Source organism: Haliotis cracherodii, unplaced genomic scaffold, assembly GCF_022045235.1.
Source record: "Haliotis cracherodii isolate W230 unplaced genomic scaffold, xgHalCrac1.p SCAF_9, whole genome shotgun sequence".
Classification (NCBI taxonomy): Eukaryota; Metazoa; Mollusca; class Gastropoda; order Lepetellida; family Haliotidae; genus Haliotis; species Haliotis cracherodii.
The window spans coordinates 12,830,177-12,843,227 of NW_027266343.1; the positions used below are offsets into that span (position 1 = coordinate 12,830,177).

The following is a 13,051-nucleotide window of genomic DNA, read 5'->3' on the forward strand; positions in this document are numbered from 1 at the left end:
TCCACTTACACATACAGTACTCCCAACCCAACATGGAGTCATCCACTTACACATACAGTACTCCCAACCCAACATGGAGTCATCCACTTACACATACAACCCTGATTCCATAGCCACACACAGTACTCCCAGCCCAACATGGAGTGATCCACTTACACATACACCCCTGATTCCATAGCCCCACACAGTACTCCCAAACCAACATGGAGTGATCCACTTACACATACAGTACACCCAACCCAACATGGAGTGATCCACTTACACATACAGTACTCCCAACCCAACATGGAGTCATCCACTTACACATACAGTACTCCCAACCCAACATGGAGTCATCCACTTACACATACAGTACTCCCAACCCAACATGGAGTCATCCACTTACACATACACCCCTGATTCCATAGCCCCACACAGTAATCCCAACCCAACATGGAGTGATCCACTTACACATACACCCCTGATTCCATAGCCCCACACAGTACTCCCAACCCAACATGGAGTGATCCACTTACACATACAGTACTCCCAACCCAACATGGAGTCATCCACTTACACATACAGTACTCCCAACCCAACATGGAGTCATCCACTTAAACATACAGTACTCCCAACCCAACATGGAGTCATCCACTTACACATACACCCCTGATTCCATAGCCCCACACAGAACTCCCAACCCAACATGGAGTGATCCACTTACACATACACCCCTGATTCCATAGCCCCACACAGTACTCCCAACCCAACATGGAGTGATCCATTTACACATACACCCCTGATTCCATAGCCCCACACAGTAATCCCAGCCCAACATGGTGTGATCCACTTACACATACACCCCTGATTCCATAGCCCCACGCAGTAATCCCAACCCAACATGGAGTGATCCACTTACACGTACACCCCTGATTCCATAGCCCCACACAGTAATCCCAACCCACCATGGAGTGATCCACTTACACATACACCCCTGATTCCATAGCCCCACACAGTACTCCCAGCCCAACATGGAGTGATCCACTTACACATACAGTACTCCCAACCCAACATGGAGTCATCCACTTACACATACACCCCTGATTCCATAGCCCCACACAGTAATCCCAGCCCAACATGGAGTCATCCACTTACACATACACCCCTGATTCCATAGCCCCACACAGTAATCCCAGCCCAACATGGAGTGATCCACTTACACATACACCCCTGATTCCATAGCCCCACACAGTAATCCCAGCCCAACATGGAGTCATCCACTTACACATACACCCCTGATTCCATAGCCCCACACAGTAATCCCAACCCAACATGGAGTGATCCACTTACACATACACCCCTGATTCCATAGCCCCACACAGTACTCCCAAACCAACATGGAGTCATCCACTTACACATACAGTACTCCCAACCCGACATGGAGTCATCCACTTACACATACAGTACTCCCAACCCAACATGGAGTCATCCACTTACACATACACCCCTGATTCCATAGCCCCACACAGTAATCCCAACCCAACATGGAGTGATCCACTTACACATACAGTACTCCCAACCCAACATGGAGTGATCCACTTACACATACAGTACTCCCAACCCAACATGGAGTCATCCACTTACACATACAGTACTCCCAACCCAACATGGAGTGATCCACTTACACATACACCCCTGATTCCATAGCCCCACACAGTAATCCCAGCCCAACACGGAGTGATCCACTTACACATACACCCCTGATTCCACAGCCCCACACAGTAATCTGAACCCAACATGGAGTGATCCACTTACACATACCCCCCTGATTCCATAGCCCCACACAGTACTCCCAGCCCAACATGGAGTGATCCACTTACACATACAGTACTCCCAGCCCAACATGGAGTCATCCACTTACACATACACCCCTGATTCCATAGCCCCACACAGTAATCCCAACCCAACATGGAGTGATCCACTTACACATACAGTACTCCCAGCCCAACATGGAGTCATCCACTTACACATACACCCCTGATTCCATAGCCCCACACAGTAATCCCAACCCAACATGGAGTGATCCACTTACACATACAGTACTCCCAACCCAACATGGAGTGATCCACTTACACATACAGTACTCCCAACCCAACATGGAGTGATCCACTTACACATACACCCCTGATTCCATAGCCCCACACAGTAATCCCAGCCCAACATGGAGTGATCCACTTACACATACAGTACTCCCAACCCAACATGGAGTCATCCACTTACACATACAGTACTCCCAACCCAACATGGAGTGATCCACTTACACATACCCCCTGATTCCATAGCCCCACACAGTAATCCCAGCCCAACATGGAGTCATCCACTTACACATACATCCCTGATTCCATAGCCCCACACAGTAATCCCAACCCAACATGGAGTGATCCACTTACACATACAGTACTCCCAACCCAACATGGAGTGATCCACTTACACATACACCCCTGACTCCATAGCCCCACACAGTAATCCCAGCCCAACATGGAGTGATCCACTTACACATACAGTACTCCCAACCCAACATGGAGTCATCCACTTACACATACAGTACTCCCAACCCAACATGGAGTCATCCACTTACACATACACCCCTGATTCCATAGCCCCACACAGTAATCCCAGCCCAACATGGAGTGATCCACTTACACATACAGTACTCCCAACCCAACATGGAGTGATCCACTTACACATACACCCCTGATTCCATAGCCCCACACAGTAATCCCAGCCCAACATGGAGTGATCCACTTACACATACAGTACTCCCAACCCAACATGGAGTGATCCACTTACACATACACCCCTGATTCCATAGCCCCACACAGTACTCCCAACCCAACATGGAGTGATCCACTTACACATACACCCCTGATTCCATAGCCCCACACAGTAATCCCAGCCCAACATGGAGTGATCCACTTACACATACACCCCTGATTCCATAGCCCCACACAGTTATCCCAACCCAACATGGAGTGATCCGCTTACACACGCACCCCTGATTCCATAGCCCCACACAGTAATCCCAACCCAACATGGAGTGATCCACTTACACATACAGTACTCCCAACCCAACATGGAGTGATCCACTTACACATACACCCCTGATTCCATAGCCCCACACAGTACTCCCAACCCAACATGGAGTGATCCACTTACACATACACCCCTGATTCCATAGCCCCACACAGTAATCCCAACCCAACATGGAGTGATCCACTTACACATACAGTACTCCCAACCCAACATGGAGTCATCCACTTACACATACAGTACTCCCAACCCGACATGGAGTGATCCACTTACACATACACCCCTGATTCCATAGCCCCACACAGTAATCCCAGCCCAACATGGAGTGATCCACTTACACATACACCCCTGATTCCATAGCCCCACACAGTACTCCCAACCCAACATGGAGTGATCCACTTACACATACAGTACTCCCAACCCAACATGGAGTGATCCACTTACACATACACCCCTGATTCCATAGCCCCACACAGTACTCCCAACCCAACATGGAGTGATCCACTTACACATACAGTACTCCCAACCCAACATGGAGTGATCCACTTACACATACACCCCTGATTCCATAGCCCCACACAGTAATCCCAGCCCAACATGGATTGATCCACTTACACACACACCCCTGATTCCATAGCCCCACACAGTAATCCCAGCCCAACATGGAGTGATCCACTTACACACACACCCCTGATTCCATAGCCCCACACAGTAATCCCAACCCAACATGGAGTGATCCACTTACACATACACCCCTGATTCCAAGCCCCACACAGTACTCCCAACCCAACATGGAGTGATCCACTTACACATACAGTACTCCCAACCCAACATGGAGTGATCCACTTACACATACACCCCTGATTCCATAGCCCCACACAGTAATCCCAGCCCAACATGGAGTGATCCACTTACACATACACCCCTGATTCCATAGCCCCACACAGTAATCCCAGCCCAACATGGAGTGATCCACTTACACATACACCCCTGATTCCATAGCCCCAGACAGTAATCCCAGCCCAACATGGAGTGATCCACTTACACATACACCCCTGATTCCATAGCCCCACACAGTACTCCCAACCCAACATGGTGTGATCCACTTACACATACAGTACTCCCAACCCAACATGGAGTGATCCACTTACACATACAGTACTCCCAACCCAACATGGAGTCATCCACTTACACATACACCCCTGATTCCATAGCCCCACACAGTACTCCCAACCCAACATGGAGTCATCCACTTACACATACACCCCTGATTCCATAGCCCCACACAGTAATCCCAACCCAACATGGAGTGATCCACTTACACATACACCCCTGATTCCATAGCCCCACACAGTCCTCCCAACCCAACATGGAGTCATCCACTTACACATACAGTAATCCCAACCCAACATGGAGTGATCCACTTACACATACACCCCTGATTCCATAGCCCCACACAGTAATCCCAACCCAACATGAAGTGATCCACTTACACATACACCCCTGATTCCAAGCCCCACACAATACTCCCAACCCAACATGGAGTGATCCACTTACACATACAGTACTCCCAGCACAACATGGAGTGATCCACTTACACATACACCCCTGATTCCATAGCCCCACACAGTACTCCCAACCCAACATGGAGTGATCCACTTACACATACAGTACTCCCAACCCAACATGGAGAGATCCACTTACACATACAGTACTCCCAACCCAACATGGAGTGATCCACTTACACATACAGTACTCCCAACCCAACATGGAGTCATCCACTTACACATACAGTACTCCCAACCCAACATGGAGTGATCCACTTACACATACACCCCTGATTCCATAGCCCCACACAGTAATCCCAACCCAACATGGAGTGATCCACTTACACATACACCCCTGATTCCATAGCCCCACACAGTACTCCCAACCCAACATGGAGTGATCCACTTACACATACACCCCTGATTCCATAGCCCCACACAGAACTCCCAGCCCAACATGGAGTGATCCACTTACACATACACCCCTGATTCCAAGCCCCACACAGTGATCCCAGCCCAACATGGAGTGATCCACTTACACATACACCCCTGATTCCTAGCCCCACACAGTACTCCCAATCCAACATGGAGTGATCCACTTACACATACAGTACTCCCAACCCAACATGGAGTCATCCACTTACACATACACCCCTGATTCCATAGCCCCACACAGTAATCCCAGCCCAACATGGAGTGATCCACTTACACATACACCCCTGATTCCATAGCCCCACACAGTACTCCCAACCCAACATGGAGTGATCGACTTACACATACACCCCTGATTCCATAGCCCCACACAGTAATCCCAACCCAACATGGAGTGATCCACTTACACATACAGTACTCCCAACCCAACATGGAGTGATCCACTTACACATACACCCCTGATTCCATAGCCCCACATAGTAATCCCAGCCTAACATGGAGTCATCCACTTACACATACACCCCTGATTCCATAGCCCCACACAGTAATCCCAGCCCAACATGGAGTGATCCACTTACACATACACCCCTGATTCCATAGCCCCACGCCCCAGCATTACCTGTTCAGCATCATCACTCCACGCAGGCAGAGAGGAGTGGTAGATCTGCTTGCAGGTGAGACTTCCGCCATCTGTCTCACAGATCTCCCCGAAGTCTATCCCATCGGGGCAGTTATCCCGACACTGCTGCTGGATGCTTTGCCCCGCCCCACTCAGGATCGCCTTTGTCACCGGCCCCGACGACAGGTTCAAGTCCTTTGTTGTTGTGTTCACCAGGACATCAACCTGCGGACATCATATATTGGGCAAGTCATTAACTTTGGGTAGATGCAAGTGTGTCTTAAGGGTTTGCTTGTTTGTTTGTTTGTTTGTTTGTTTGTTTGTTTGTTTGTTCTCAGCAATACTCCAGTCATCTTCCTGAGGCTAGGGCATTAACTGACTATGAAAGTCCAGTTTCCACCCTTGCCGAACTGGGCGGTCGGGTAGCCTAGTGGTTAAAGCGTTCGTTCGTCACGCCGAAGACCCGGGTTCGATTCCCGACATGGGTACAATGTGTGAAGCCCATTTCTGGTGTCCCCCGCTGTGATATTGCTGGAATATTGCTAAAAGCGGCGTAAAACTATACTCACTCACCTTGCCGAACTAGGCTTGAATTTCAAGGCTCGATCATAGCGCCACCAGTGGCTATTACAAAATACAATCCCTTCTATGTCCCTCCTACTGACCAATCAGGTTCCATCTCTCATATCACTTGCATTTGCTTAAAAAAAAATGGCGGCACCCAGTGAAGACAATCTTGTTGATAATTAAGTCTATTTTGTTCTAAAACTGGTCTTAACACGGGAAGTGCATCATATAATTGAGCACCTTGATTAAGACATGAAAAGATTTGCAAAATATCTGTCAGTGCCCAATTGACTGTACACATGCTTTGCAAATCCTACAATCAACTGAAATCTGCACGTTGAAATCCATACCTTAGTCCAGCCTAAATGTAATTCTGGAATACAAAACCTAGTTTGGCAAGGGTGGAAACTGGACTTTGATGATCAGTTAACTCCCTTGCCTCGGGGAGATGTATTCCAGCTATATTAAATATAAATTATGAAGTCTGGACCAGGCATGCCAGTGATTATTATCAGCATCATTCTACGAAATTGGGATACAATAACATGCATCAACCAATTCAGCGAACCTGACCACCCGATCCTGTTAAGCGCCTCTTACGACAAGCATAGTCACTTTTACGACAAGCATGGGTTGCTGAAGACCAATTCTAACCTGGATCTTCACAGGTATTCTCAAAGACAGAAGCAACTGTGTCTTAAAGAGGAATGAACTAAGCTCAAGTGGCAGGTCTAGCAAGTTTAATTCAGGTCAGAGCCAGGGTCCATTATGTGTACACTAGAGAACCAAGAGCCTGTTGCATAAACAACATCACAATTTGCAACACCAATGGTGTTCTGCGATATGTCACAGTCCTGTGTAGGATGTGACCGTTGCTTAAACCATATTGCAAATAAAAAGCCAGTTCGCAAGGTTTGCGATCATCCAGTTAAATAAATATGCCCTGCATAGTGCTGTTCTGTGCAGACAGTGTATTAGCATGCATGTTACAATGATGTAGACAATTTATCCACATTTTAGAGCTTTTAAAATGAACAGTCTGTCCAGCATTTCAAATTTTACCTCATTAATATGTCAGATTTATATGAGATAGGAAGATACCTACAATACAACAGGCAGTACAATACAAAAGTGGCAGTAGGTTGATAAATATTGTTTGAGACATTTTTAGATTTAATGTTTTTCTAACGTAATCGGAATGTTATAGAAAGCCTGTATGATTGAAGAAAGGTTGACAATGGTTGACTTAGTGAGTCAGTGAGTTAGTGAGTCCATGAGTTAGTGAATCCATGAGTTAGTGAATCAGTGAGTTAGTGAATCCATGAGTTAGTGAATCAGTGAGTTAGTGAGTCCATGAGTTAGTGAGTTCATGAGTTAGTGAATCCATGAGTTAGTGAGTCCATGAGTTAGTGAATCCATGAGCTAGTGAATCAGTGAGTTAGTGAATCCATGAGTTAGTGAATCAGTGAGTTAGTGAATCCATGAGTTAGTGAATCCATGAGTTAGTGAGTTCATGAGTTAGTGAATCCATGAGTTAGTGAATCCATGTGTTAGTGAATCCATGAGTTAGTGAATCAGTGAGTTAGTGAATCCATGAGTTAGTGAATCCATGAGTTAGTGAATCCATGAGTTAGTGAATCAGTGAGTTAGTGAATCCATGAGTTAGTGAATCAGTGAGTTAGTGAATCCATGAGTTAGTGAATCCATGAGTTAGTGAATCAGTGAGTTAGTGAATCCATGAGTTAGTGAATCCATGAGTTAGTGAATCCATGAGTTAGTGAATCAGTGAGTTAGTCAATCCATGAGTTAGTGAATCCATGAGTTAGTGAATCCATGAGTTAGTCAATCCATGAGTTAGTGAATCAGTGAGTTAGTCAATCCATGAGTTAGTGAATCAGTGAGTTAGTGAATCCATGAGTTAGTGAATCAGTGAGTTAGTCAATCCATGAGTTAGTGAATCCATGAGTTAGTGAATCCATGAGTTAGTGAATCCATGAGTTAGTGAATCAGTGAGTTAGTGAATCCATGAGTTAGTGAATCCATGAGTTATTGAATCCATGAGTTAGTGAATCCATGAGTTAGTGAATCAGTGAGTTAGTGAATCTATGAGTTAGTGAATCCATGAGTTAGTGAATCCATGAGTTAGTGAATCCATGAGTTAGTGAGTCCATGAGTTAGTGAATCCATGAGTTAGTGAATCAGTGAGTTAGTGAGTCCATGAGTTAGTGAATCCATGAGTTAGTGAATCAGTGAGTTAGTGAATCCATGAGTTAGTGAATCCATGAGTTAGTGAATCCATGAGTTAGTGAATCAGTGAGTTAGTCAATCCATGAGTTAGTGAATCCATGAGTTAGTGAGTCCATGAGTTAGTGAATCCATGAGTTAGTGAATCCATGAGTTAGTGAATCCATGTGTTAGTGAATCCATGAGTTAGTGAATCAGTGAGTTAGTGAATCCATGAGTTAGTGAATCCATGAGTTAGTGAATCAGTGAGTTAGTGAATCAGTGAGTTAGTGAATCCATGAGTTAGTGAATCAGTGAGTTAGTGAATCCATGAGTTAGTGAATCCATGAGTTAGTGAATCAGTGAGTTAGTGAATCCATGAGTTAGTGAATCCATGAGTTAGTGAATCCATGAGTTAGTGAATCCATGAGTTAGTGAATCAGTGAGTTAGTCAATCCATGAGTTAGTGAATCCATGAGTTAGTGAATCCATGAGTTAGTGAATCCATGAGTTAGTGAATCAGTGAGTTAGTGAATCAGTGAGTTAGTGAATCCATGAGTTAGTGAATCCATGAGTTAGTGAATCCATGAGTTAGTGAATCAGTGAGTTAGTGAATCCGTGAGTTAGTGAATCCATGAGTTAGTGAATCAGTGAGTTTGTGAATCCATGAGTTAGTGAATCCATGAGTTAGTGAATCAGTGAGTTAGTGAATCCATGAGTTAGTGAATCCATGAGTTAGTCAATCCATGAGTTAGTGAATCCATGAGTTAGTGAATCAGTGAGTTAGTCAATCCATGAGTTAGTCAATCCATGAGTTAGTCAATCCATGAGTTAGTCAATCCATGAGTTAGTGAATCCATGAGTTAGTGAATCCATGAGTTAGTGAATCAGTGAGTTAGTGAATCCATGAGTTAATCAATCCATGAGTTAGTCAATCCATGAGTTAGTCAATCCATGAGTTAGTGAATCAGTGAGTTAGTGAATCCATGAGTTAGTGAATCCATGAGTTAGTGAATCAGTGAGTTAGTGAATCAGTGAGCTATTGTGTCAGTGAGTTATTGTGTCAGTGAGTTAGTGTCATGGCAGGGGACACCAGAAATGAGCTACACACATTCTAAGCATGTGGCTATTGAACCATGAGACCACCCCAGCACTATGTACAGGATAAAAGACGGTTGTTATGATATTTTAAACCCGCATCCTGAGGGATTTTCCAAGGGAAAGGGTTTTAAATAACATAATAACCCATGGGGAAGTGTTTTATCTTATTTATAAACCGAAAAAAGAAACTTAAAACAACATTTATCAACATTTTTATGTTTCGAACATACTTTCCATGAACCTTAGGAAACGCGCATAAAATATCTGTTGCTGGCGTACGGATCTTGAAAAGGACATTCTTAAAAGCAGTGTGGCTTATCAACACCTCTGTGGCCTTGTGGTACACTCACTGGGCTACAGATATGAAGGTTGCAAGTTCGATCCTCAGGAATATAAAGAAAACATTTGTCATTTGATTTTACATTTCATTACATGTTACAATCTGAAGGGAAGTTATATTAATAAAATACCCAGGACATTATATAAAATCCCTGGGATATTATAACACATTATACAGCAAATATGACTTGAATATCCTATAAAATGATGATTAAAATCCCGAGGATATTATATAAAATCCCAGGGACATTACAATGTCCCATTCATGACCAACTCGTGTTATTCCGGGACAAGCCGAATAGCGACTCGTGCCCCTCTCGTGGCCATTTTTGTGACCGGGTTGCGCGTTAGCGCAAACGGGCATACCTAAAACAATTGTCAATTCGTTGCCTAATGGTTAACATATATTTCTTCATATATTATATATATTTCAGATGCAATTTAAAGCACATTGGGACATACGGAATTATACAGTATGATTGAACACATGTAACTGTGTCATGGGTATATTTTTAGATGCAAGACATATGTAAAATCAAAAATGATTTCTGAGGGATTCTTTGACGAAGAACTTGAAATCCTGCACGCATTCTGATTAGTTTGTCGTATTTTCGCACATAACATTCATCGATAGGGGGACGAGACTTCTTGCAGGTTACGGAGAGGGGCGAGTGGTGACGAATGTACAATGTCCCTGTTTATGAGATTTAACCCGACTAAAGAACAATAGGATGACGTCACTGGAGGTTTACAAGGTCATGTTAAACTGTGGTGTGTTCCTGTACATGTAGGTATGAAGCAGTAGAAAACTCACCTGCTGGTCAGCGATGCTGCCCGTCACTAGCTCCACCTTCATGGCTGACCTCTCACCTGGTCACTGGAAATGAAATACATAGGACAGTCACCCCAATGATTTTACAGGTGTTTCAGCTTTTCATAATACCAGATGCATCACACTGAACAATAACATTGTGTATTGATAGTGCAGTGAACAACTGTCAAGAACTGACACATATTTTGGGGGTAGTGGGTATGACTGTTGGTGGGGGAGAATTATGGGAAAGGAAGGGGGATATCTTTTCTTTGGGGTGGGGCTGGGGTTGGGGAGAAAGGGGGACATTTTTTCTTGGGGTTGGGCTGGGGAGGGGGAGAATAATGGGGAGGAAGGGGGACATCATTTCTTACGGTGGGGGTAGGGCTGGATGGCTGAGGGGTGGAGGGGATTATGGGGAGGATTGGGCTGGGGTGGGGCTAAATAGCTGGGGGGAGGGGGAAGGGTGACATCTTTTCTTGGGGTGGGGACAATTGTGGGGGAAGGGTGGCATCTGTTCTTGGGGTGTGGCTGGATTGCTGTTGTTGGTGGTTGGGGAATTTAAGAGCAGGAATGGGGCAAAGCAGGATTGGAGGGGTGGGGGGCAGGGGGGGGGGGGGGGGGGGGGGAACTCATTAATGTCTGTATATTGATATTCACACCAGCTTTCATATCATTGTTATAGAGGATGGTATAACTGAACTAAAATTCATCTGTGGGTTAAAGTAAAGAACTGAATACACACATCCTACATTGCCTGTAAGGCTGTTGGACTGTGTGATCAATTTTAATATTTTTTACAGAAAACATCAAAATGTTTGGAATTTGTTATCATAATAATAGAGATGGAAATGTTTTTCAGTCACTTTGTAAAATAACTGAATACTGACGTTTAATAAATATGTTACACATTTTGACAGTAAAATAATATATACACTATAAAACAAGCAATGCTCAGGTGAAATATTTACTTTATGTTGCAAGTCAAAATAGTGTAAACGAAAATCGCAAAATTACCAAGCAAGTGACTTATCAAAACTTCGTCACCATTACTGATGCTACCCACAAAGATACCTACATTTCCTTATTATCTCGAAAACTGTATTTCATTTTGTTGATCAATGTGACCATACGCCCTAATTACTACCGGTATCCATAAAAGTGACTAATGCCCTTACGAATGGCGCAGCAGAGGTCGCGAACTAGTCTAGATTTCTGCTATACATCCGGGTACTCACTGAGAAAAAACAATAACAAAGGCAACAACCAGTCCCGGGGAATTGCGTTAGATCAGTGCCCCTTTAACTACGGCCTTGTATAGAACGTTCTGCAACAACAAAATATTATTGACTTCGCCTAAGCGTACCACTGAAGGAGTAGAGAAACAGTATGTGACGACACCCCCAGACAAGGGATCAAGATACATTGTATGCGTGAAATGGGAGGTGTCTTTCATATAAAGTCCCTGAAATGAATGTTTATCTAACGGCAGTAACAAATAATTCCACGAAATGCGATAATTAGACACTTCCGGGTAGGGGCTGTTGCTGCCATTACGAGGAAACGTCTTATCTAATGGCATTACCTATTTAATAAAAAGACACACAGCTGTTAGGTATTTTGACAGGGCGCATAGTCTTTCAAAGATAGTTTAAAGGGCAGTTTTCATTCACCCATTACACAAGAGGAAATAGATACGTACGTGTGGTCGCCTCGCCAGCTCGTCACAGCGCAGTAGACGAGTTGTCAAAATCTTTCCCCGTCAGCTACTTTCGTTTTGTAAATATAACATGTCACGTGACCATGAAATGACTTTTGTAGATTGTCTCATCCGCCTGGTAACAAAATGAAATAGAGGCCAATTTGTACTCTCCGGGCGAGCTTCAAAGTCTTTTGTTATTGTTTTTTTTGTGGTTTTAGTGGTTGTATCCAGTCATTTGTATATAAGGTATATTTTTGTTAATTTAATTTTGTTGATGATTCAATGTTTGTTTTCTTTTAATTGATTGATTGATTGATTTTTTAAATTAATTTATTGATTTATTGATTGATTGATTACAGTAATTTGGGTTTTTTTTACCTGCGATTTTGATCGTTGTATATAGTTTGTGTTTTGTATATTTTGATTAATTAGATATTGTTGATGCTTTTATGTGCTTTTTGTATTCGTTCGTTTTATTGAGAAGATATTTTAGATTTCCCAAAGTCGATTTTAGACACAAACGTATCACACATTTCTAGTATTGCATCTATATATCCATAATAATTCATTATTGACATGGCTGCACACAGCATTAGTTATATAACAAAATGCAGTATAATGATATTAAAATATAAAACTTT

At 43.8% G+C, this 13,051-nt stretch overlaps 1 protein-coding gene across 2 annotated transcripts in view; it reads right to left on the reverse strand.

The window, feature by feature from the left end:
* Positions 1 to 12,465, reverse strand: part of LOC139452394 (protein mono-ADP-ribosyltransferase PARP15-like) — a 39,537-nt gene extending 27,072 nt beyond the window's left edge. For both annotated transcript variants that reach the window (XR_011652366.1, XM_071233864.1), the window contains exons 1-3: positions 12,411 to 12,465; positions 10,712 to 10,774; positions 5,668 to 5,892 (exon numbers count right to left, since the gene is read on the reverse strand). Coding sequence is in view for 1 of the 2 variants with exons in the window: in XM_071233864.1 (XP_071089965.1) it covers positions 5,668 to 5,892; positions 10,712 to 10,753 (267 nt within the window). In the remaining variant the exon portion in view is untranslated. The remainder of the gene's footprint in view (positions 1 to 5,667; positions 5,893 to 10,711; positions 10,775 to 12,410) is intronic.
* Positions 12,466 to 13,051: the final 586 nt, after the last annotated feature.